Source organism: Thalassophryne amazonica, chromosome 8 (genome assembly GCF_902500255.1).
Source record: "Thalassophryne amazonica chromosome 8, fThaAma1.1, whole genome shotgun sequence".
Lineage (NCBI taxonomy): Eukaryota > Metazoa > Chordata > Actinopteri > Batrachoidiformes > Batrachoididae > Thalassophryne > Thalassophryne amazonica.
Genome location: NC_047110.1, coordinates 114,288,117 through 114,314,677, shown reverse-complemented (window position 1 = coordinate 114,314,677; position 26,561 = coordinate 114,288,117). Strand labels below are relative to the sequence as shown.

Sequence of the window (26,561 nt, the reverse complement as noted above, 5' to 3'; positions counted from 1 at the left end):
TTCCACCTTTCTTCCTGACGTTTCTTCTCCCTCTTCAGTCCACCAGCAGCTTCATGCTGCAGTCACACGTTTTCTTCTCAAAAATGCTTTTGCTTTCTCGCTGCTTCTTCATATGTTTTGATTGTCACGTGAGGCTCTGGAGGGCCTTTCAGTCGCACTCGCTCTCACACGTCCCTTTTGATCTGGTCTCTGTGACGTGTCCGTGACCTTATAAAGGTAAGAACTGCAAAGCTGTGTCCTGCTGTGTGTGAACGTTGTTGTCTTTTGTCCGTCTGGGTGTCTCCTGTCCTGATCTCACTTCATCTCCCACCATGTTAAAACCTCTTCGCTTCCTGATTTCTCTCTAGCGTCATCTTCACCAACGTCTTCTGAAGGGACGCCTGTGTGTGCAATACTCTGTGCACACACACGCACACACACACACACACACACACACACAATTTAATTGTACTGTTCTTTATAAAGCTGTTGAATTGAAAATCAACAAATAATGATAATTCATTATTAAATTTTTTTTTTAAATTGTCACACTTTTGTAACGTTACTTAACCTACTTTAGTGCAACATATAGTCAACCATAAATGTAAAAACAACTTCAACATGCTCTGTTTAATACTATGACTAGTGGACCGTAGGACCAGTGTGAAAATCCCCTAACTAGCAGCCTAGTTTAGTGAGCCACAGCTAGGTTAGTTAGCCTTTTTTGCTAATTTGGTTGCGACCTCAAGAAGTTAACAGTCATAAGAAGTTACAATCCAGCTTTTAATTACAGCTGAGTACTATATCTGTTTTTGTAGTAATTTATACGCTGAACATGAGTTTATTTTAATTTTATTTTTTGTTGTGTTCCGTGTTTGTAACTGATGTTATTTTGTCAAAGGGACAAAACATAAGTTAAATCCTGATATTTGTGGATTTGAACAAATCCATTGTCTCTCTGAGCAAATCTGCACAAATTGCACTGAAGTTACGTGAAATTTGATCACAACGTCACAGAATTATGTTTTATTTTTTTCCCTCTGTGCTGTTCTGTTTGTAATGATTCCCGATTGTTTTTTCCTTTTGTCATATTGTTAGTTGTTTTTTTTAATTATTGTACATTTAAAAACCAGCAGCATGTTACGATAAAGAAGTTCAAAAATGAAAAATATCTGAGATATTATGAGAAATATGTCGCACTGTTGACAGGGTCACATGTCAAATCAGTTTTTATCTCTAAGCTAGTCAAGATACAGTGAAATAGAGGTCCACCCGGAGCAAATTGCAAAACTAATGCCATTGGTGCCATTTGAACCCCCCAAACATCTACAATAACATACTAAAAGTCATGGAAAATCGGAGTAGTGGATTTCAGATTTCAGAAAACTTTATTGATCCCAAAAAGGCCAATTACATTTACACTCCAATTACCTCAGACAAGATACTGCAATTAATCCACAATTATTACTTGTTTACCGTAATAATGGCACACATCAGAATTAAAGACAACACATATATATTTGACATTGTTATGTTGCTCTAAACTTGAAGCAAGTCTGTCATCTGAATTGAGGCAAAGTAGGTGAAGGCTGCAGCAGGAGGGGCCCGCGCTGCCCAGCTTGGGGGTTGAAGGCTACAGCAGTAAAAACTGCGCTGCCTTTGAGGTGGCAGGGAGGAAGCCAGGGTGAGGGGAGTGGAGAGACACATGGGGGGGGGGGGGGTAATAGGGATGGAAGGAGGGAGACATGCGTCGTGTGCAGATGAGTTACATTTCTGTCAATTTCTGTCCATGTGTGTGTAAAGTCTGACAGTTTCTGTCCGTGTGTGTGTAAAGTCTGATGTTGCTAGGCAACACCAGGCTGGAGGGTAGGGGGTGGGGGAGGTAGATGAGAAGGGGGAGCCGAATTCTTTCACCAAGGCCATAGATCCTTTTGGGGGAAGAGCAGGGAATTTGTCCTTCAGGAGCCGATAAGGCTGCCATGTTGATGTTAGGCGGAGAGATACAGAATTCCAGTTACTGCACCTCTGACCGTCTAGAGTCCAAATTTATGAAGACTATTCTCCGGTCCTCAGCAGTACATTCCTTTGCATTACAGTGATTTGCTCCGAGATTGTATCCATTTTGCGTTTGAGTTCAAGAGTTCACGCACGCTGAGATTACACAGCATTGCCCAACTCATTAATCATGACGGACTGATGAGTGGACGAAATTCTGGAAGCAGCCATCTTGCTAATATTCCTGTGGGTCAGGGCAGCGCACAAACCAATCAGCATCAAACCTCCCACCATGAAAGCAAATAGGAATGAATCCTCAACGTCTTCCACAGAGAGTGGAGCCACATGTCACACCCCGTCTCTCAGGTGTCGAGAGCAAAGCCCGCTGGGTAGGTTCCATCAGGGCACGCAGGGTCCCCCAACCCTGATCTCCTTGTCGAAAAAAATGGTGTCAATAGCGTTGAGAGACCAGCTGATCAATTCCATGGTTAAGCCAAATCTTAATTTGAAGAATTCAGTCTGGTGAAGCTGGGACTTTGAAGGTCGGAGCAGAGATAGAGAACAGAAAGGAGGAGAGGAGAGGAGAGGAATGCGACCGTCCTTGCTGGAGTCCCAAGGAACAGCCTCAAAATCCAAGATGGCCTCCTGAAAACAGGCAATTTTTCGTTTTTCGGCTCTAACTTAAAAAAAAATATTGATTTTAAGCACATAAATGTATGGAAGTTGAATATAAAGTTGGGTATTGCAGAGAATTTGGTACCAAATTTATGTCTGTAATTTTTACGGTTGTTGACATATTGTATTTTTGTACCTTTATACGAGCGTAATCACACAAACAAGGGCTTATCTCATGTACCATGAAATATATGAATTCAAGCAACACAAATGTAGTAAACTTGAATATAAATATAGTAACTACAAATTCTTTTTGCAAAAAGTAAGTTTCTACTGTCATACAGTTCTTGGTAAATGGAAATCTATAATATGTAATGAAAAAAGTGTGGAAAAATGTGGATTCTCTAAAGAAATTTCTTTCATATGTGGTATTTACATTTTGAATACTGGTCACAAATCTTTACAAAAAATATTAATTTTTAATGTCTGAAATGCTTGTTTTGCATGTTCAGGTTTTTGTTGCAATTTGGGGGTGGGGGTTGGTCTTGCGTGATTCATATATCATTTATTTAATGCAACAGTATTGTTCAGAATGTGGAACCATTCCACTACAGTGCAGGACACTGACATAACTGACAGCAAGGTTTATGTCTTAGATGGTGGAGCATTGCTGCACAGAATCACTTGGAACCAAGGACATCTGTACCATCAAATCTGTCAGCAATATGTCGGCTATGTATCAGCCCATTATGGAAAGCCAAGAGTTGTATTTGATGGCTATGTTTCAGGTCCATCAACCAAAGACGTTGCTCATCTCAGGAGGACCAAAGGTTGCACTGGCTCATCTATATAAGTCCTTGGCTGAAAGTTATTCCAAGGAAAGAAGGAACACTTCTTGACAAATATACATGACAAGCAACAGTTTGTGACTATTCTCAGGCAACTGTTGGAGGAAATGGATGCAAGGTTGAGCATGCATCTGCTGATGGCAAACTCATTTGCAACAACAATTGTTCCTTCATCCTGAGCCTAAGAGAAATAAGAGCAAGATCGCAAGTTCTGGAACATCTAGAAACTGAAGTGGTAGCCTTGGCCCAGATGTATGCAAGAACATTCTCTTTGTCCATGCAGTCCTAGGATGTGACACTACCTCTCATGTTTATGGCATAGGCAACCCGCATCCCTGAAGCTGTTGATGAAAGCACAGCATTCAAATGGGATGTGCAAGACTTTACAGCTCCCAACAGTCACACGCAGAAGTTGACTGCTTCTGTGAACATGCCCTGCTACTGTTGTATGGCAGCCAAGATGTCAAGAGCTGAACGCCCTCAGAGTTGAACACTTCCATCAGAAAGAAAGCACAAGTCTTCGCATGTTCCAGCTTGAAAACTTGCCACCAACATCAGCTTCAGCTAAGTTTATAGTCTGAGAGTTTACCACCACATGCAACAGTAGATGGGCATGATCGGACCCTCAGAAGTGGGGATGGCTGCTGAAAGATGGAAAATTACTTCCGAATCATACAGACATGGGTCCAGCACCACCAGTATTGCTGGATATCATCAGGTGCTCATGCAAAAACAGGGTGCTCAAGGAGCATGTGCACTTACCAGAAGCATGGCCTACAGTGTCAACTGCATGTGGTCAGTGTCATGGGGTGTAGAGCAAAGTTATTTCCTCAGCATCCAGTGATAACTGAATCCTCATTGGTTGAAACTGATTTTCTCTCATAGAAATGGGTAAATATTCATTCAAGATACCAAAGTGTTGAATTTTTATTATCAAAATGTAAACAATTTTGAAAACGTTTTCCAAATTTTATTGCTAACCACACAAATGACATTTCTGGAAATTTTTGGTGGTTTAAAAATTTGCCATCATTGGTAACTAAGGAACCACAGCAGATACAGATATGATTTTGGTGTCAGAATGTGTGCAGTATCCATATTTATATTCAACGTTAATCCATTTATGGGGTGTATATTGAATAGTTTTGATGGTATCCACTAAAAACCGTTGTTGCGTGATTTTGCGTCAGGAATACACACACACACACACACACACATATATATATATATATATATGAGAGAGAGAGAGAGAGAAACAAATGAGGTACCAAAACGTCCGCAATACCAAACTTTATATTCAACTTAATACATCTATAGGGCTTAAAGTCAATATTTTTCAAGTTAAAGCTGAAAACAAAAAAGTCCCTGTTTTTGCGCGGCCCATCTTGGATTTTGAAGCTGATCCACTACTCCGAATTCCATGACTTTTAGTATGTTATTTTAGACTTTTGGGGGTCCAAATGACACCAAAGACATGACTTTTGCAATTTGTTTTAGGTCAAACCATATCTTGACGAGCCTACTCCCTTTTATGTCACATGTTTTTGTGGGTTTCACATTAATCACACTCAAATCCCACAAAAAAGACAAAGATGGGAACATTCCGCTCTGTATAAAGGGTGGAGCTAACTTTGTGAGATGTGATGTGATACTTGAACCATTTTCTTTAATCCGAATAAAAAATAAAAAAAATCAACATTTTGAAACAAATGTAGTCAGATTTTCTTGTTGCTGTAATCCAGAATCACATTGTTACTTTGCTTTATGTTTTCGAAAAACAAGTCTAGTTATACAGCAAACGTCACACAGTCCAACCAGATCTTATTCCAGAAGTGTGCAAAGGTCTCCTATATGAAGACTGTCTGATTCCAGCTGAAGCGGTATGGAGTTGCGGTCTGGTCGGGTTCGGACGACCAGTTGCTGGTGAATGATTTTGTTCTGGAAGCTGGTCTGTGACGTGACGTCGATGTTAGTAACTTAACTGAAGCTCAAAATATTCAATGTTTCATTGTTCCACTTTGGCTGAATGTAGATATACATGTAGTTCTATATACATTCTGATGACTTTAAGGATCCGGGTTAGTGTATCTTCATTACACTTTTCTATAGACAAAATCGGAGATGAACACATGAACATTTTCCATCCATCCTTAAGACAAACAAACGGTTTAGTCCTGTGCAGTAAATCTGAAAGTTCTCAAAGACTGAGTGATGGTGCAATAAGGAGACCGGTGAGGGAAGCCACCAAGACACCCAGACAGCTCTGTGAAGGAGTGACAGACTTCTATGCCTGTGATTGGACAAATTGCACAGTGCAATTTTTTCTGTTGCATCACCAGTTTTGGCAACTTTATGATGGAACAGTGAAGATAATGTAGAAGTTTCAGCCAGAGTTTGCCAGAAGGCACATGGGAGACTTGAGTCTGTATCTGATGGGTTTTGTTACAGGACTTTCTTTGCTCCACCATGACGCTGTAGAGCTGGTGAAACAAACACCAAAAAGTTCCTGCTTCATTAAAAGGACATGAAGGTTCTTGAAGGTTCTAACAGTGTGACGTATTCCTGAAGCTCTCAGATGTTTTCCAACAGCAGCTCTGCTTGGACAATTCAAAACAGGCTTATTAAACGCTGAAGTGATGTTTTTTGAGAAATGTCTTGGTTTCATGTTTAATTTTTCTTCTTCTTCCAGAAATCTCACTGAATCCAGAAGCTGAGGACTATGATGATGAAGTAAGAAAACATTTTTTTTCCCCAGTTTTATTTGAGAGTTCCAGTTTTAAGCCATTCTCTCACCTACAGGACACCTATGGACCTGACATGTCCTGGAAAGAACCAGTCCAAGCTGAGGACCGTAACCGGATTCTTACAAGTTTCCGGGAACTACAGCGTCCAGCTCACCTCTGCTCCTGGAACCTGACACCAGAAATGCAGACAGAGAGTCGGAACTAAGGACAAACACCACTGGTCCAGATTCTGTTCTCAGACCCACTCAATCCACTGAAGCCCAGGACAAGCCTGAAGACCAACTGGGCCTAGAGGTGGGTGGAGTCAGCAGCAACAGGGTCTCCTCCCCCACACTGGCAGCCACAGATGAGACCACTTCCAGAATAGACGGTTTCCTGAGTAACAGCAGTCCCAAATACTCTAAAGACGGACTTAGGACCAAAACACAAACAACTTTAAAGACCAAAGGAAGTGAGGGTGTGTCCCTTAAACAGCATGACCACACCCACAGTGGCATCTCAAGACAGTGAGATGGGAACAAGGACTCCGTCATTCTCCGTCGTCCAGGGTGAAGCTGAGCGCGGCGTGGCGGTGCACCACTCACTGAGACGACCTCCACAGATGGACACACAGACCTTCCAGAGATCCAGACCAGAACGTCCACCTTCCAGAGTTCTTCAGATCCAGCTGTTCTGCATCAGCCCACAACTCCAACCGTGTCTCAGTTGTTGTCCATCTCTCCGAGCAGCTTTCTTCCCGCAGACCACAAAGCTGCCATCTAACGGTGAGCGACCTTCTGTCCACATCCTCCTCCTCCTTCTCCTCCTCCCCGTGTCTGACTCCTTGGACCTCGCCTCCACCCTGTCCACCTGCCTGCATGCCTTCCCCTCTTTGCCTCCACCTGCTTTGTCCCTGATGTCTTCTGAACTGTGGCTGTCCAGCAAAGACCTGCACCCAGCTGTGTCTCCGACCCCAGCACTTGCCACTTCTGCTGCCTCCAGTTCCACCTTCCCTCACCCTTCACACCCCCTGTCTGCTTTGGAGTTCTCCCCCACCCCCCCTGGTTTTGGGTTTGGTGATGCTGATTCTGGTGGCGGTATGTTGTCTGGGTCTTCATTCGCTGTCTCTTCGGGTGACGCCTCAGTCTTTAGCAGTACACCTCCTCTTCAAACACTTCTGGAACCGCCTGGCTCATCTGTCTCTGAGGAGCTGTTGGACTCCCCGGCAGTCTCTCTGTCTCTCAACTCCGCCTTCCAGCCTTCAGTTCTCTTCTCTCAGGACTACACCGTGTCCGGTGTCACCCCGGGTTTATCCCGCACCTTCTCAGCTGGGATTGAGGACTCGAGTTACGCCACAGGGAGCACGTTGGACTCTTTCCTTGCTGAGACCAGTGGTGATGGGTTTCCGTTTGCTGGGGACATGGACACTGCGTGTGTGTGTTCTCTCGGCTCGCTGTCATCCTCATCCTTGTTGCACGGTTCTCCTCAGGTCCCACGGTTGTCCTCAGCCTGGGGCACTGCTAGCACAGAGCTTTCCTCCAGCCTTACCTTCACCCCAGCCTCTGGTGTTCTAGGTGACCTCTCTCTGTCTGTGGTGGGTTCTGAAGGTGGGTCCTTGGATCTGCCTCTGGTCTCTTTAAGCACCATAACTCCACACTCTGACCTTCTCCATGCCACCCACAGTGACCCTGTTTCTATTGCAGTCACAAGGTCTGCCATCATGGATCCCTGGGTCTCAGCGGAAGACAGGTCCTCCACTGTCCCTGCCCCACCCACAGCTTCCCTCTTCACCCCCACCCCAGATGGAACCGTGTCAGACAGTAGCAGCAGCACCTCGGGTTCAGCGCTGCTCCCAGGTTCCCACGAGGGCATAGATCAGGAGTGGGATGCGGTTCAAGCTTCGGCATCTGGACAGGCCTTGATCCCTTACTGGACAAACACTGTCACCCCGTCTGCAGTGTCTGTGTCCGGCCAGAAGCCAGACGATCTGGACGAGCACTCCTCGACGTTCTACTTTGAAAGTGAGAGCGGCAGCGCCATCGCCATGGAGGTTGGAGATGCCATGTCGCCAACGACTTTATCAGCCAAAACCTCCTCGCCTTTGTCCCTGAGAGTGGAGGAGGAGAGCGGATCGGGTCAGAGCGAGATCCTGTACGACAACGAGACCTCTTCGGACTTCAGTATCTCTGAACATACAGAAAGACCATTTGAGGAGGAGGAGCCAGTCGCAGGTAAAAACAGGAAGACGCGAAAAGACCACGAATCCGTAATCAGACTTCAAAGTACCGTAATGTTTGTGTGTGTGAGAGAGACAGAGTGTGTGTGTGTTTGAGAGAGAGTGTGTGTGTGTCTGTGTGTGAGAGTGTGTGTGTATTGACATTATTTTTTATGTTCCTAAAAACACAGTGTCACCTGTCAGTGTCACCAACAGGAAGCCCAGTAGCATTAAGTCACATGACTTCATCTTTGTTTGTTTGTTTTGTGTCCTTCCCTCCATTCCTGATTACCCCCCCCCCACCCCAACCCCGTCCATCCTGACACATGTCTCGTGATATCACTGCCACATTTATGTTGTTACTCAAGTTCATTTCCATAATTGAGCAAAATGTCAGAACAAGACGCAAACACTGAACGTTCACACACGTTCACAGATGTTGGAGCGTATTGTTAGTGTGCATACACAACGCTTCAGGTCACACAAATCATGTCAACAGCAACTAACTAACATAAACACACAATAGTCTGCAGCCATCTGACCTGAGTCACACTCACTTCCTGTGTTAGTCTTTTCTGAACACGCACAGCGTCCCCACAAAGACTCCAGCCTGGTCAACAGCTTTGTGTGTGTGTGTGTGTGTGTGTGTGTGTGTGTGTGTGTGTGTGTGTGTGTGTGTGTGTGTGTGTGTGTGTGTGTGTGTGTGTGTGTGTGTGTGTGTGTAACTTTGTTTGTCTGAGTGAAAAATAGTTCCTGAGTCTAGAAAATGTTTATAAAATCATAAATGCATTTGATCCTCTGGATTGGAACAACGAGAAAAATTAGAAACTTCATGAAAGCATGTCCACAGCATGTCTTTTTCCTGGTTCTCTCCCTCAGCCCCAAGCAGTCCCAGCAGAAGACTGCCCCTCCCTGAGCCTGGTTCTGCTGGAGGTTTCTTCCTGTTAAAAGGGAGTTTTTCCTTCCCACTGTAGCCAAGTGCTTGCTCACAGGGGGTCGTTTTGACCGTTGGGGTTTTACATAATTATTGTATGGCCTTGCCTTACAATATAAAGCGCCTTGGGGCAACTGTTTGTTGTGATTTGGCGCTATATAAATAAACTTGATTTGATTTTATTTTGGTTCTCCAAACTGCTGAAGCATCACGGCGTCCTATATAAAAAAATTGATTGATTGATTGATGAAAATGCAGGTTTTGTAAGAAAAGCAGTGACAGTTTTAATAAGGTTGTTACTGGCAGCACAGATTCTAGGATTGGATTGGAGGTCCTCATGCGCGTTCTGAGTGCTGTTCTACTTTAAAGGTAAGGTTGAATTGTCCTGGCTCCGCCTCTTTTTAAACAGTGGCAGCAGGAACATTTTAAAATGAGGATAAAGTTTCTGAAGTCACACAACAGCTCAGTGTTTGATGAGTAGTGCCAGTCATGACCAGCAGATGGCAGAAAAGCTCTGCTGCAGACTCAACCTGCAGCGACTTCAAAAGAATCACATCAGAAGAAGCTCAAAAAGTCCATCTGACTGACTCGACCAACCCGGACACAAAGACCAAGTACTGCAGAGACTCTTCAGGACAAGAGTCAAGACCAGGACAGATTCTGTGTCACTGTCCATTTGATGTATGCGCTAAAATACTCAGAGACACACACACACACACACTGTGTCTCACATGCACTTTGGTCCTCAGTGGAGGTCTGAGACTCGTCGGGTCTAAAGTTAGGGTTTGCAGCGTGTCCGTCCTCGGTGGAGGCCTAAGACTCGTTGGGTGTAACGTTAGGGTTTGCAGCGTGTCGGTCCTCGGTGGAGGCCTGAGACTCGTCGGGTGTAACGTTAGGGTTTGCAGCGTGTCCGTCCTCGGTGGAGGCCTGAGACTCATCGGGTGTAACGTTAGGGTTTGCAGCGTGTCCGTCCTCGGTGGAGGCCTGAGACTCGTCGGGTGTAACGTTAGGGTTTGCAGCGTGTCCGTCCTCGGTGGAGGCCTGAGACTCGTCGGGTGTAACGTTAGGGTTTGCAGCGTGTCCGTCCTCGGTGGAGGCCTGAGACTCGTCGGGTGTAACGTTAGGGTTTGCAGCGTGTCGGCCCTCGGTGGAGGCCTGAGACTCGTCGGGTGTAACGTTAGGGTTTGCAGCGTGTCGGCCCTCGGTGGAGGCCTGAGACTCGTCGGGTGTAACGTTAGGGTTTGCAGCGTGTCGGTCCTCGGTGGAGGCCTGAGACTCGTCGGGTGTAACGTTAGGGTTTGCAGCGTGTCGGCCCCTCGGTGGAGGCCTGAGACTCGTCGGGTGTAACGTAAGGTTTGCAGCGTGTCCGTCCGCGGTGGAGGCCTGAGACTCGTCGGTGTCTAACGTTAAGGTTTGCAGCGTGTCCGTCCTCGGTGGAGGCCTGAGACTCGTCGGGTGTAACGTTAGGGTTTGCAGCGTGTCGGTCCTCGGTGGAGGCCTGAGACTCGTCGGGTGTAACGTTAGGGTTTGCAGCGTGTCCGTCCTTGGTGGAGGCCTGAGACTCGTCGGGTGTAACGTTAGGGTTTGCAGCGTGTCGGCCCTCGGTGGAGGCCTGAGACTCGTCGGGTCGTAACGTTAAGGTTTGCAGCGTGTCCGTCCGCGGTGGAGGCCTGAGACTCGTCGGGTCTAACGTTAAGGTTTGCAGCGTGTCCGTCCTCGGTGGAGGCCTGAGACTCGTCGGGTGTAACGTTAGGGTTTGCAGCGTGTCGGTCCTCGGTGGAGGCTCTGAGACTCGTCGGTAGTGTAACGTTAGGGTTTGCAGCGTGTCGGTCCTCGGTGGAGGCCTGAGACTCGTCGGGTGTAACGTTAGGGTTTGCAGCGTGTCGGTCCTCGGTGGAGGCCTGAGACTCGTCGGGTGTAACGTTAGGGTTGCAGCGTGTCTGTCCTCGGTGGAGGCCTGAGACTCGTCGGGTGTAACGTTAGGGTTTGCAGCGTGTCGGTCCTCGGTGGAGGCCTGAGACTCGTCGGGTGTAACGTTAGGGTTTGCAGCGTGTCGGTCCTCGGTGGAGGCCTGAGACTCGTCGGGTGTAACGTTAGGGTTTGCAGCGTGTCGGTCCTCGGTGGAGGCCTGAGACTCGTCGGGGTGTAACGTTAGGGTTTGCAGCGTGTCCGTCCTCGGTGGAGGCCTGAGACTCGTCGGGTGTAACGTTAGGGTTTGCAGCGTGTCTGTCCTCGGTGGAGGCCTGAGACTCGTCGGGTGTAACGTTAGGGTTTGCAGCGTGTCGGTCCTCGGTGGAAGCCTGAGACTCGTCGGGTGTAACGTTAGGGTTTGCAGCGTGTCGGTCCTCGGTGGAGGCCTGAGACTCGTCGGGTGTAACGTTAGGGTTTGCAGCGTGTCCGTCCTCGGTGGAGGCCTGAGACTCGTCGGGTGTAACGTTAGGGTTTGCAGCGTGTCGGTCCTCGGTGGAAGCCTGAGACTCGTCGGGTGTAACGTTAGGGTTTGCAGCGTGTTGGTCCTCGGTGGAGGCCTGAGAGTCATCGGTTTGTCTCTGTGCATCTGTGGATAAAAACTGTTTTGTGGATTATGATGGCGGTTTGGTCTCTGGGTCAAGGACTCGTGAAGCCGACGATCGCACTCTGTTTTTTGAAATGTTTTCTTTTTAATTTGCTCGCCTGCTGATGTCATGATGTGGTTGGGGGTCAGAGGTCAACACTGTCTGGTGCAGCCTTCTCGTCTGGAGGGTTTGTAATGTGAACTTGGAGCACGCGCCAGCTGATTTGAAGTCGAGGATTTCTTTCAGATCTGGTGTTTCCCTTCCCTCTGCACTGAACACGTGACCCTTGACCTTGCATGCTGGTGCTTTTTCTCTGCCACAAGTGTTTGAGGAGTGGACAAAGCGCCTCCTGGTGTCTGAATGAACGGGCTGTAAGTTCTGACAAACAGTCAAGGTTGTTTTATGCGAGCACTTTCATCAGCGTTCGGCAGGTGACGAGGATGCGGCGAGGTCGCGTTCAGCCGCCATGTTTTCACTCGGCCTCTTTCAGAGCCTGATGAAAGTGTTGTGATCTCACCTTCTGTGACCTTTTCTTTGTGGCTGGCGTGCTGTGACAGGCGCTGCCATTGGAGCGGTGGAATGCGGCGGCTTTGTATTTTTGTGCTTGTCTCTGTCAAAAAAACATGGCATTTTCAAAAATTGTTTTCACGGCGAAAAGTGAAGCATCATGGGATGTCAAGGTCTGACAGCTCCTTCAACGTTCTGTCCATTTAGCGACTTGTGGAGCTGTTTGGGATGCGACCTGTAACAGGTCAACAACATAACAGTGAAGCTGAGGTCAATTCACAGCTGATGACATCATAAATGGTAAATGGGCTGCATTTATATAGCGCTTTTCCATCTGCATCAGACACACAAAGCGCTTTACAATAATGCCTCACATTCACCCCGATGTCAGGGTGCTGCCATACAAGGTGCTCACTGCACACCGGGAGCAATAGGGGATTAAAGACCTTGCTCAAGGGCCCTTAGTGATTTTCCAGTCAGGCTGGGATTTGAACCAAGGATCCTCTGGTCTCAAGCCCAACACTTAACCATGAGACCATCACCTCCCCATCACGGCAAAAATGAGTGCTGAGCGTGTTTTACACAAACAACAGCGTGGAAAAGTTTGAAATCAGAGAATTAAGTTGGCGTCAGTCTGTCGAGTCACTGAGGAACACAAACTGAATTTATTCACATCTGGGTCGACTTTCTGGAGCTTTTAGTGGTTAATAAACATCTGAACAGACACTCTGAAGGTCAGTCGTGTTCAGTGATGTACAGTCAACAAAAATATAAACGCAACACTTTTGGTTTTGCTCCCATTTTGTATGAGATGAACTCAAAGATCTAAAACTTTTCCACATACACAATATCACCATTTCCCTCAAATATTGTTCACAAACCAGTCTAAATCTGTGATAGTGAGCACTTCTCCTTTGCTGAGATAATCCATCCCACCTCACAGGTGTGCCATATCAAGATGCTGATTAGACACCATGATTAGTGCACAGGTGTGCCTTAGACTGCCCACAATAAAAGGCCACTCTGAAAGGTGCAGTTTTATCACACAGCACAATGCCACAGATGTCGCACGATTTGAGGGAGCGTGCAATTGGCATGCTGACAGCAGGAATGTCAACCAGAGCTGTTGCTCGTGTATTGAATGTTCATTTCTCTACCATAAGCCGTCTCCAAAGGCGTTTCAGAGAATTTGGCAGTACATCCAACCAGCCTCACAACCGCAGACCACGTGTAACCACACCAGCCCAGGACCTCCACATCCAGCATGTTCACCTCCAAGATCGTCTGAGACCAGCCACTCGGACAGCTGCTGAAACAATCGGTTTGCATAACCAAAGAAATTCTGCACAAACTGTCAGAAACCGTCTCAGGGAAGCTCATCTGCATGCTCGTCGTCCTCATCGGGGTCTCGACCTGACTCCAGTTCGTCGTCGTAACCGACTTGAGTGGGCAAATGCTCACATTCGCTGGCGTTTGGCACGTTGGAGAGGTGTTCTCTTCATGGATGAATCCCGGTTCACACTGTCCAGGGCAGATGGCAGACAGCGTGTGTGGCGTCGTGTGGGTGAGCGGTTTTCTGATGTCAGTGTTTGTGAACAATATTTGAGGGAAATGGTGATATTGTGTATGTGGAAAAAGTTTTAGATCTTTGAGTTCATCTCATACAAAATGGGAGCAAAACCAAAAGTGTTGCATTTATATTTTTGAGTGTACATAACAGGCGTATCTGGAATCCTGATGCTGTGGCTGTGTCCCAAACCAGGGGCTGCATCCTTTGAAGGCTGCATGAATAATTGGTGTGTCTGTCACAGACCAGACGGTCCAAAGAGACATTCTGGTTTGTTTCCCTCAAAGACAGAATTGTAAAAAACAAAAGCATAGTGCATGTTTCATGATCTGCGCTCCCAGAAGGCCAGATTTTTGTGGAATGCAGCCTTAGAAGGACACGGCCCGAAACAGAACACAATCAATGCAAGACACGCCCACATGATCTCTGGCAGACAGAAGACAGACATTTAAAGTAACAGGCACACAAACAAACAGCGGCTTCGACGCCTGGAAATAAATTTAAGTTGTTTTTTTTTTTTTGCCTGTGTTTAAGACACCTGATGAGCTACATTAGCATGCTAATCATACTCTCACGAGCACCACTAGCTTAGCTTATGTCAAGCTAAAAGTGGATGCTCTCGTTTTGGCTGACCGTCTATACGTTTTTTGTATACTCTGTGTTAGTACGCACCCGTAGCCAATGTGCTTGATGAATTCCTGTGCAAAAAGTAGTTCTCAGATAATTGTGATATTTGGCACAAAACTTGTGTATCTCGTGTGTTTTTATGCCTAAATGGTTGTAAGTCAATACTCATAATCATCCAGCAGTATCTTCTCATGTTGGCAAATTTTGCAAACAACCAGAAAATGGGTCAGGCGAAAGTAGTCCGGCGAGCTCAATCTGTGGGCGAACTGTCCCACAATGCCAAAATAGCAGAGACGTCGCTCCAACGAGAACGGCACGCTGAGCAGGGTGTGACGTCATCTCAGCTGATCTCCCTTTTTCTATTTAAAGCTGTTAAATGTGTTGAAGTGCTGAATTAGTTTTGTGACAAACAGTGACACAAGTGGCTTCTTGGTGTCATCATGCCTAACACACATACCACAACTAGGTTATTGCATTGATTTATAAACTGACTGAGTCACTTGCTGACTGACACATTGACTGACTGACCCGCTTGCTGACTGACACACTGATGCATTGTCTGACTAACTCACACTGACTGACTCGTTTCATGACTGATGCATCATCTGACTGACTCATTTGCTGACTAACGCATTGACTTACTGTCTCCCTCATCGACTGACACACTGACTGATTTGCTTGCTGGCTGAAGCATTGACTGACTGACTTAGTTGCTGATTGTCGTATTGACTGACTCACTGACTGACTCGTTCGTTGACTGACACATTGACTGACTCAATCGCTGACTGACTCATTCGCTGACTGACTCATTCGCTGACTGACTGAAGGATTGACTGACTAACTCGTTTGCTGACTGACACATTGACTGACTGAGTCATTTGCTGACTGTCGTATTGACTGAGTCATTCACTAACTGACGCATTGAGAGGCATATGGCGCTCCGGCTCCCCGGTATTAAAACAAGTAAACGTCTGGTGTGTAAACGTGTAACAATGCAATAAAACCAGATAAAATTGTGCAAAAGTCTCTTTGTAACTGTTTTTTAATGACTGCTTTTGTCACTTTTATTAGTCATATTAATGGTCATAGGTGTGATGCGCAGACAGCGAGCTGTGCCGCACAGAGCAGAGTTACGTCCGGAGCTTGGCATTCAGTCAAGTTTGTTTCCGGCTTTATCGTTGAACTTGTCGTGTTTTCAGATGCCAGTAACAGCAGCCATGAGTCCAGGGTTGGATCCATCAGGGATGGGGACAGGAAGGCCGTGGTTCCTCTGGCTGTCATCTCCACCCTCACCTTCCTCGGCCTCATTGTCCTCATTGCCATCCTCGTCTACTGGAGGTAAGAAAACTGCTGTGATGTCACCTCATTCACACACGTCCCTGATGTTTTGCTGATGTTTTTGTTATTGTTGTTGTTATTGCTGATGTTGTTGTTGCTGACAGTGTTGATGTTATTATTGTTGATAGTAGAGAAGCTTGAATCTTCGACTGGACTGGGTTGCTTGACACGAGGACATTTCGCTTCAAATCGCAGAAGCTTCCTCAGCTAAAATTCTTGCTCTGGTAGTCTGACTTCTGTCTGACCCTTGACAAGAAGAACAAACAGAAGCCACAAAAGCCGGAGTTTTAAACCTAACCAGACCCCTCCTACCGAGAGGCAGACTGCTATAGGCTAGTCACTAAACAATAGCTCTAATTAGTACTTATTGTGCTCTAGTTAGCACCCTCCTAATGACAGGGCAGCTGTCCCTCCTAATGATGGGACAGACGCCTCTCCTGATGGCTCCCCTGACGACTCTCCTGATGGCGTGAATGACTCATTACCATGAACAAAAGACTGAAACTGCTTTGAACCAAGTACCCCATTGTAAATAGGGGACAAAGCATGTCTCAGACCTCCTCCCCGGTTAAGGCTGGGTTTCAACTGTTTCACAAAATGCCTCCTTCACCCCTCTCTCAAACGATTTCTTTTCTCTGGCTAAGATTTTAACTTCCTTGTCCTCAAATGTGTGGTTAGTGTCTTTAACGTGGAGATGAACTACAAACTGAGGTCCACCGGCGCCCTCTCTGCGGTGCTGGTATAGCCTTTTGTGTAACGGCTGCTTAGTCTCACCTGTAATCTGTGTCTGTATCATGGCCCAAGCACATGGTCACCCCTTTGAGTCTGGTCTGCTTGAGGTTTCTTCCTATGAGGGAGTTTTTTTCTTACCACTGCTGCTCTGGGGGTTTAGTAAGGTTAGACCTTACTTGTGTGAAGCACCTTGAGGCAACCTTGTTGTGATTTGGCGCTATATAAATGAAAATAAATTGAAATATTGTTGCTGACGTTGTTGTAGCTATTGTTGTTGTTGATGTTATTGTTGCTGCTGACGTTGTTGTTGTGGCTGCTGATGTTGTTGCTGTTATTGTTGTTGATGTCGTTGTTGTTGCTGCTGACGTTGTTGCTGTTATTGTTGCTGCTGATGTTGATGTTGTTATTGTTGCTGCTGACGTTGTAGTTACTATTGTTTTTGCTGACCTTGTTGTTGTTATTGTTGATGTTGCTGTTGTGGCTGCTGGCCTCCTTGCAAGACATCCGGATATTTTTTATTCATTTTGACACAAATATGAAATCACACTAAACTTGTCCATGTTTCCGTCTGTTTGCGGCTGCAGCGCGGTGTGGGCGTGTTGTGTGAGCGTGAGCGTGCGGCGTGTGGCGCCGTTCTCTTAAACCATGAAATAACCAACTTGAAATCCAATCAGGGACATGCTGTCAAACGTTGTGTAAAACATGTTGAGTCCGATTGTCTGCAGATTGGACATGCTGCACATTAACATATTGCTCATGTTGTTGTTCGTCTAAGATTGAGCAGTAATAACCTCAGGAGGTTAATCCTCACCAAACGACGGGCCAACATGGCCACGTTGCTCAGAAAGGAGCGGAATGTCTGATTGTGTCCGTCACGGATTTACACTCTGACCGGCAGGAAGTCAAACTGCTCTAATCCCTCGCAAAACAACTCCGTGTTCATTCAGCGACTTCACTGCCACTGTGTTCTGAGGTCAAACGGTTTGAGAGGATTTTGAGTTTACAAACTGAGAGATGAACAGCAAATTAGCCTGGAGATAAATAATCCACATCGCTAGCCGCCTTAGTGGGTCTGAACCAGGACCCCAAAGACCCGGGCCTTCACTCTCCTGCAAAAATATCAGCATCACCAGACACCTCTGACCTTTGACCTCATGATTCCGTAAGATCTTCCCAGTCTCTTGATCTCAAAAGCCGAGGACCCATAGACATGAACGTCCCTGCTGAGATCAGTGAATGTCTCTACAAAGTCCAACACTTTCACCACAGACAGACACACTTCTGACTGATAACTCCAGGAAGTCACTGAAAACCTGGATCCAGGACAATCACAAACCCAAAGACTCTGATTTCTCACTCAGCTTCTCAAGTGCTACAATTAGAGCATTCACAGGGTGAATGCACCACAACCCAACTCCAACACCCAGTCCAACATCCGGTCCAACACCCAGTCCGACAAACACCCAGTCCAACATCTGGTCCAACACTCAGTCTAACACCCAGTCCAACATCCGGTCCAACATCCAGTCCAACATCCGGTCCAACACTCAGTCCAACATCTGGTCCAACATCCGGTCCAACACCCAGTCCAACATCCGGTCCAACATCCGGTCCAACACTCAGTCCAACATCTGGTCCAACATCCGGTCCAACACCCAGTCCAACATCCGGTCCAACATCCGGTCCAACACCCAGTCCAACATCTGGTCCAACATCCGGTCCAACACTCAGTCCAACATCCGGTCCAACATCCGGTCCAACACCCAGTCCAACATCCGGTCCAACATCCGGTCCAACACTCAGTCCAACATCTGGTCCAACATCCGGTCCAACACCCAGTCCAACATCCGGTCCAACATCCGGTCCAACACCCAGTCCAACACTCAGTCCAACATCCGGTCCAACACTCAGTCCAACACCCAGTTCATGCAAGATTTGAACAGTGGTGGTCGGAGCCAGAATACAACCCTGACGAACACCAGATTTCACTTTGGGGTGTGGGAGGGATCAGAAACTTCAGTGAGAAAAGTTTTAATTTTATTTATTTAGATAAATAAAACTACATATATCATGTTTATCTGGGATCTGGTCGTGGGGGCAACAGCTCCAGCAGGGGACCCCAAATTTCCCTTTCCTGGGCCACATTAATCACCTCTGACTGGGGGATCCCGAAGCGTTCCCAAGGGGCATCCTTACCATATGTCTGAATCACCTCAGCTTCGTTCAACGTGACTCTGAGCTCCTCACGGATGATTGAGCTTCTCAGCTGATCTCTAAGGGAGACACCAGCCACCGTCCTGAGGAAACCCATTTCAACTGCTTGTGCCCACCATCCAAAAGAATAAATAAAACAATTTATTCTTTATTATGTTTTTGACATCCTGTTGAGTAATGCAGCCTGTTTGGTGTTTTTAATAACACCCCTATTCCACAGGACACCGTTCTCTTACGATCCCCCACCATCCAGAAAAAAGGGCAAAAACAGGATGAAACAGTTTACTCCTGTCAGGCTGGCTTATAAAGTGCAGACCTGGCAACTTGCTTGAAAATAAAAGTAAAGCTGCATCTGGCTGCATTCTCAGACAGAACCTCGACAAACAAACAGCTGTACTCACGAGGACGAGTCTGTTTAAACATGTCTGAACATGATTCAAGCTGTTAAGACTGCAAACACCCTGAAGTGACCGTGAAATCATGCTGATTTGGCAACTTGGATGAAATTTTTGAACAGATCATCAAACATTTCACACCGATTTTAAAATGGGTGCTGATGACGGCTGTAAGTACTATGGATACCAAGTTTGTTAAAGACTGACAACAGATGCATCAAGATGTTAGTGTGAAGTTTTAAAACGCACTCTGATGTGCTGTTCGGGATGAAACGGGAAGGAGCAGCACTCTGTGGAATAGAAGTGTCATGGCTCCACCCCTTTTTGTGTTACAAATGTGTGTCATCACTGAGTTTCAGGAACCTGATCAGTTGATCAGGTCACAAACACACAAAAAGTGCAATTTAAATCTCTTGGCTCCACCCCTTTTAGATGTTTGCTCTAAGTTCCAAGTCAGACCAAAGTTGGAGGAGAATTATCACTAGTTGTTTATTCTTGTATAACCCAGTTTGTTTCTGTTTGGTTCCCGTCAGAGAATAAAAACATTTCTCCTGCTTGCTGTTTCCTCTGTAATCTGCACGCTGAGCCTGTTCCTGATGATAATCCCTGATGACCATTTCAGGATCATCACAGGCAACTTCATCCCATTAAAAATGTGTCCAGGATTAATGCAGCGTCTTTTTTCCTGTGTTTTCTGGAAGATTACATCGTATTCTGCAAAACCCGGGCTTGTGTCCACGTTTCCCCAAAACACGATGACAACACTGATTTAATCTTCACTGCAGCACGACGATGTTATTTTACTGAAAAACTCAGCTTCTTCTTGGACTTTTATTTTATTGTTTGCAGATTTTGCTGATGATTCTTAGTCTTTAAATAAAGGTTCAGTGGGTTTTGAGCCAAATGTGTGTGAAGAAACATTTTAAATTAATAATTTTAAATTAAATTAAATTTAAATTAAATTAAATTTAAATTAATAATTTTATAGCATCACCCACTTTGTTTGTAATTTGGTGAAACAGCGCCCCCACCTGTAAGTTAGTGACAGATAACTGTTATACTCTGAGTATAACAAACAGTCCCCCCCTAAAAATCGGTCTGCCCTGCCTGCACTGTGCATGCGTCATTAGCCGCAGTTCACCGATTATCACCTTGTTTCTGCTTCAGACTGCCTCCAGTCATCATCTGTCTCAGCGACAGATACCTGAAGCTTTTGTACAACAATCATTTCCACATAAATTCAGCATTATTTCATCCTACAACCCCAATTCCAATGAAGTTGGGATGTTGTGTAAAATGTAAATAAAACAGAATACAATGATTTTCAAATCCTCTTCAACCTATATTCAGTTGAATACACCACAAAGAGAAGATATTTAATGTTCAAACTGATGTTTCTGTGTAGGCTCTCAGTTGTCCAGGTGGTTTCCATAGTAGAGAAGCTTGAATCTTCGACTGGACTGGGTTGCTTGATGCGAGGACGTTTCGCTTCAAATCGCAGAAGCTTCCTCAGCTAAAATTCTTGCTCAGACCACCAGAGCAAGAATTTTAGCTGAGGAAGCTTCTGCGATTTGAAGCGAAACGTCCTCGCATCAAGCAACCCAGTCCAGTCGAAGATTCAAGCTTCTCTACTATGTTCAAACTGGTAAACTTTATTGTTTTTGTCCAAATATTTGCTCATTTTGAAATGGATGCCTGCAACACGTTTCTAAAAAGCTGGGACAGTGGTATGTTTCCCACTGTGTTACATCACCTTTCCTTCTAACAACACTCAATAAGCGTTTGGGAACTGAGGACACTAATTGTTGAAGCTTTGTAGGTGGAATTCTTTCCCATTCTTGCTTGATGTACGACTTCAGTTGTTCAACAGTCCGGGGTCTCCGTTGTCGTATTTTGTGCTTCATAATGTGCCACACATTTTCAATGGGCGACAGGTCTGGACTGCAGGCAGGTCAGTCTAGTACTCGCACTCTTTTACTATGAAGCCACATTGTTGTAACACGTGCAGAATGTGGCTTGGCATTGTCTTGCTGAAATAAGCAGGGACGTCCCTGAAAAAGACGTTGCTTGTATGGCAGCATGTGTTGCTCCAAAACCTGGATGTACCTTTCAGCATTGATGGTGCCATCACAGATGTGTAAGTTGTCCATGCCATGGGCACTAACACACCCCCATACCATCACAGATGCTGGCTTTTGAACTTTGCTCTGGTAACAATCTGGATGGTCTTTTTCCTCTTTTGTCCGGAGGACACGACGTCCATGATTTCCAAAAACAATTTGAAATGTGGACTCATCAGACCACAGCACACTTTTCCACTTTGTGTCTGTCCATTTCAAATGAGCTCGGGCCCAGAGAAGGCGGTGGTGTTTCTGGATGTTGTTGATGTATGACTTTCACTTTGCATGGTAGAGTTTTAACTTGCACTTGTAGATGTAGATGTGTTAACTGACAATGGTTTTCTGAAGTGTTCCTGAGCCCACACGGTAAGATCCTTTACACAATGATGTCAGTTTTTAATGCAGTGCCACCTGAGGGATCGAAGGTCACGGGCATTCAATGTTTGTTTTCAGCCTTGCTGCTTACATGTAGAAAGTTCTCCAGATTCTCTGAATCTTCTGATTATATTATGGACTGTAGATGATGGAATCCCTAAATTCCTTGAAACTGAACGTTGAGAAACATTGTTCTTAAACTATTGGACTATTTTTTCGCACAGTTGTTCACAAAGTGGTGATCCTCACCCCATTTTTGCTTGTGAATGTCTGAACCTTTTGGGGATGTTCCTTTTATACCCAATCATGACACTCATCTGTTTCCAATTAACCTGTTCACCTGTGGAATGTTCCAAGCAGGTGTTCTTTGAGTATTCATCAACTTTCCCAGTCTTTTGTTGCACTGTCCCAACTTTTTTGAAACGTGTTGCAGGCATCCATTTCAAAATGACCAAATATTTACACAAAAACAATAAAGTTTATCAGTTGAACATTACATTTGGAGTTGCACTCAAATCTCGTTGCAGTGCAAATTACAATGACGATAAAGGCGATTCTGATTCTAAATATCTTGTCTTTGTGGTGTATTCAATTGAATATAGGTTGAAGAGGATTTGCAAATCATTGTATTCTGTTTTTGTTTACATTTCACACAGCGTCCCAAATTCATTGGAATTGTAACAGACGGATGAAGCGATCAGAGCGCCGCGGCTAAACGAGCTGCTAGCTGATGCGTTCACTGCGCCTCTGTCATTTCGTAGCGTCACAGATTATCACCTTGTTTCTGCTTAAAACTGACTTTAGAACGATTTATGAGGCTTTACTTTGTCATCTGATGGCTAATAATCACATTATTCCCTTTGATCACTTTGGGTGTAGAGAGTCAGACTCAGACTGTGAGCTGCTGTGATCCCAAATGACGCATGTGCAGTGAAGGAAGGGGGGACCAATTTTTAGAGGGGGGCCGTTTGGTCTGTGACACCAACTCCATGAAATATTGATTGTTTGGCTGGAATGTTGTTGTTGTCCATTCGGCTGCTCCCGTTGTGTTCAAGGTCACCACAGCGGATAGAGCCGCATTTGTACTTGGCACCAGTTTTACACCAGATGCCCTTCCTGATGCAACTCCAGTGTTACCTGGAGAAACACACACAGCTGCTGGTGTTCCAAAGAGGTCTCCCATCCAGGTACTAACCAGATGCTGCACTGCTTAGCTTCTGTGATCTGACGGGATCAGACTGACACAGACCGGCCGTGATTGTTTGGCTTGAATAATAATCAGTAATCCACATGGTGATCGTTTAGCTGTCATCACAGCAGATGTTATTTTGCTTCTGTTTGAAATAGTTTAAGCTAAATTTGACATTCTGAATCATTTTTTGTTACTTCTATTGGATGTTTTTTTACAGAGTTGTGATTATAATTGAAATTAAATTCTGGGTTTATGTGTTTGCTGCAGAACGTGTTTTCAGACGGCTCACTTCTACGTTGAGGACAACTCATCCCCACGAGTCATCGCATTGCCGTCCACGGCCATCCACGTGTTGGGTAACACAACGTTCTCCACTTCCAGAAAAAAAGACCCAGAAATGACCTTACATAAAAAAAAAAAAAGAAATTATTTGACCTTACTTTATAAAAAAATATATATATTTTTAAATGTTGTCTTACTTAATTTTAATTTAACTTAATTTTTTTCTTCCTGCCCCACTCTGATTCCACTTTTGGACATGTTTAGATGGAGAGTCCATGTTTCCCATACAGGAGTTTGTGGAGCACGTGGCCGAACTTCATCGCACAAATCAGTTTCAACGCCAGTTTGAGGTAAAATAAATAAAAAAGAAGCAGCTTGTAAACATTGTTGAGTTGTTAAAGAAAAATGTTGTCAGTAATTTGCGTGTTTGTAAGGCTGTGATGTCATGCTGGAACCAGTATCTTGAAATGTTTCACTTTGATTTTAGTACCACGGTTGTTTCCTCTGAGGCCGATATTGCGCTCGTTTCCAGGCTGCGGCTGGAAACGAGTGCAATAACCTGATCGGGTCCTGATCAGAAATTTAGGAATTACACATGTTGATTAAAACAACAAAATAATAACAACAATAATTGTGTCCCATGAGGTCTCCGGGTGGTGCCTTACAGGTCACAAAGGTCATACAGGTGAAAGCAATATATTTTTATAAAAACATCACAGAGCTGCTGAAGCGACATAAAATTCAATGGAACAAAACTGGGCAACAAACACAACAGAAATAAACAAACAAACTTTGTACAAACGAACAAACAGCACCCCCATTCAGAGATGGGAGTGGCTGTCTTCTTCTGCGGACCTCCCGTCCTGGACACCAGCATGGTGTCTTCGTCAAATCATCAGAGGGAGTTTTTTCTTCCCACTGTTGCTCTGGCCGTTAGTCAGGTTCAAACTTACTTGTGTGAAGCACCTTGAGGGGACTTTGTTGTGATTTGGTGCTATATAAATGAAAATAAATTGAATCGAACTGAATCGTATAATCAGTAAAATTAGTGTCATAATTATAATGAATAATTATTTTAAGCATCCTGATGATGCAGAATTAGTTTTTGTATTATATCATATATTATTGTATTATATCACGGGCGTCTGATTTTAGATTAAATGTTCCCTCTGATTATTTCAGAATCAGAATCAGAATAAGTTTATTGTCATTGCCAGTGAACAGGATTCACAGACTAGGAATTTGCTTCGGTACAATGGTGCAACATTAAGAAGAGATAAAATGCTAAGATAAAATATAACATATGTTTCAAAATAAGATAAAATATAAGATAAAAAAAAGAAATATGAAATATGAAAGGCTGTGTGCAACAGAAAAACAGAGAAACAGAAAAAACAGTGCAGTGGGAGGAGTGCAATTAAAAACCAAAGTGCATTGTCTAAAGTGACCCCTGATAAGATGATAAAGTGACAGAGTTAAGGTTAAGGTGACTGAGTTATGAGGTGTTCATGAGTCTAACGGCAGAGGGGAAGAAACTGTTCTTATGGTGGGAGGTTCTGGTCCGGATGGACCGTAGCCTCCTGCCCGAGGGGAGTGGTTTGAATAGACCGTGTGCAGGGTGAGAAGGGTCAGCTGTGATCCGACCTGCTCGGCCCAGAGTCCTGGAGACGTGCAGGTCGTGGAGAGATGGAAGACTACAGCCGATCACCTTCTCAGCAGAGGCCACAATGCGCTGCAGTCTGTGTCTGTCCCTGGCTGTGTTCCCGGCGTACCACACCGTGATGGAGGAGCAGAGGATGGACTCGATGACGGCCGTGTAGAACTGCCCCATCAGCTGGACAGGCCACAGGAAGTACATCCTCTGCTGGGCCTTCTTGATGAGGGAGCTGATGGTTAACTCCCACTTGAGGTCCTGGGTGATGGTGGTGCCGAGGAAGCGGTAACAGACCACAGTGGTGATGGGGCTGTTGGTGAGGGCAAGGGAGGGCGGGGGGACTGTGGCTTTCCTGAAGTCCACGATCATCTTCACTGTTTTCTGGGCGTTGAGCTCCAAGTTGTTGCTGCTGCACCAGGTCACCAGCCGGTTCACCTCCCTCCTGTAGGCAGACTCATCCCCATCCGAAATGAGTCCGATGAGGGTGGTGTCGTCCGCAAACTTGATGAGCTTTACAGAGTCGTGGCTGGAGGTGCAGCAGTTACTGTACAGGGAGAAGAGCAGAGGGGAAAGGACACAGCCCTGTGGAGATCCTGTACTGAGAACCCGAGTGTTCGAGACATTTTTTCCCAGCCTCACACGCTGACTCCGGTCCGTCAGGAAGTCTGTGATCCACCTGCAGGTGGATTTGGACACGTGGAGCAGAGAAAGCTTGTCCTGGAGCAAAGCTGGAAGGATGGTGTTGAATGCAGAGCTGAAGTCCACAAACAGGATCCTAGCGTAGGTTCCTGGGGAGTCCAGGCGCTGCAGGATGGAGTGCAGGGCCAGGTTTATGGTGTCATCTACAGACCTGTTGGCTCTGTAGGCAAACTGCAGGGGGTCCAGGAGGGGGTCGATGATGGACTTCAGGTGGGATAAAACCAGGCGTTCGAAGGTCTTCATGACTACAGACGTGAGAGCCACAGGCCTGTAGTCATTAAGTCCAGTGATGTGTGGTTTCTTGGGGACTGGAACTATGATTGAGGACTTGAAACAGACTGGAACATGACATGACTCCAGGGAGGTGTTGAAGATCCCCGTGAAGACTGGGGCCAGCTCATCAGCGCAGTGTCTCAGGGTGGCAGGAGAGACACAGTCTGGGCCCGGGGCCTTACGTGGATTCAGCCTTTTGAAATGTCTCCTCACGTCCTCCTCTTGGACCGAGAGGGCAACAGGGGGAGTGGGGAGGGCAGCAGTGAGAGGGGGGAGGTCCAGAGTGTTTGAATATCCAGTTGTGTGGGGGGTGGGGAGGTGTGAGTCCTTGTCTTCAAAGCGTGAATAGAAGACGTTCAGGTCGTTGACCAGCTTCAGGTCGTCAATAGAACGAGGTGCTTTGGGCTTGTAGTTGATGATCTCTTTCAACCCCCTCCACACAGAGGCCGAGTCGTTGGCAGAGAACCTTTGCTGCAGATGTGAACTGTACATGGATTTAGCCTTTGCCACCTCCTTGCTAAATCTGTACTTTGCACCTCTATAGCTGTCTCTGTCTCCTTCTCTGAAAGCCACCTCTTTCTGCCGACGGAGCTGCTGGAGTTTAGGTGTGAACCAGGGCTTGTCATTGTTATATCTCACCCTGGTGCGCTGTGGAATGATACTGTCTTCACAGAAATTAATATATGACGTCACAGTGTCCATGTAGTCATCTAGACTGTCTG

At 45.7% G+C, this 26,561-nt stretch overlaps 1 protein-coding gene across 1 annotated transcript in view; it reads left to right on the top strand.

Annotated features, from left to right (window-relative positions):
- Positions 1-26,561, top strand: part of LOC117514994 (receptor-type tyrosine-protein phosphatase zeta-like) — a 233,993-nt gene that overhangs the window by 152,240 nt on the left and 55,192 nt on the right. Inside the window, 8 exon segments of the mRNA XM_034175555.1 lie at positions 6,127-6,167; positions 6,237-6,384; positions 6,441-6,632; positions 6,783-6,879; positions 6,881-8,391; positions 15,765-15,903; positions 23,199-23,287; positions 23,478-23,563. Coding sequence (XP_034031446.1) covers positions 6,127-6,167; positions 6,237-6,384; positions 6,441-6,632; positions 6,783-6,879; positions 6,881-8,391; positions 15,765-15,903; positions 23,199-23,287; positions 23,478-23,563 — 2,303 coding nt within the window.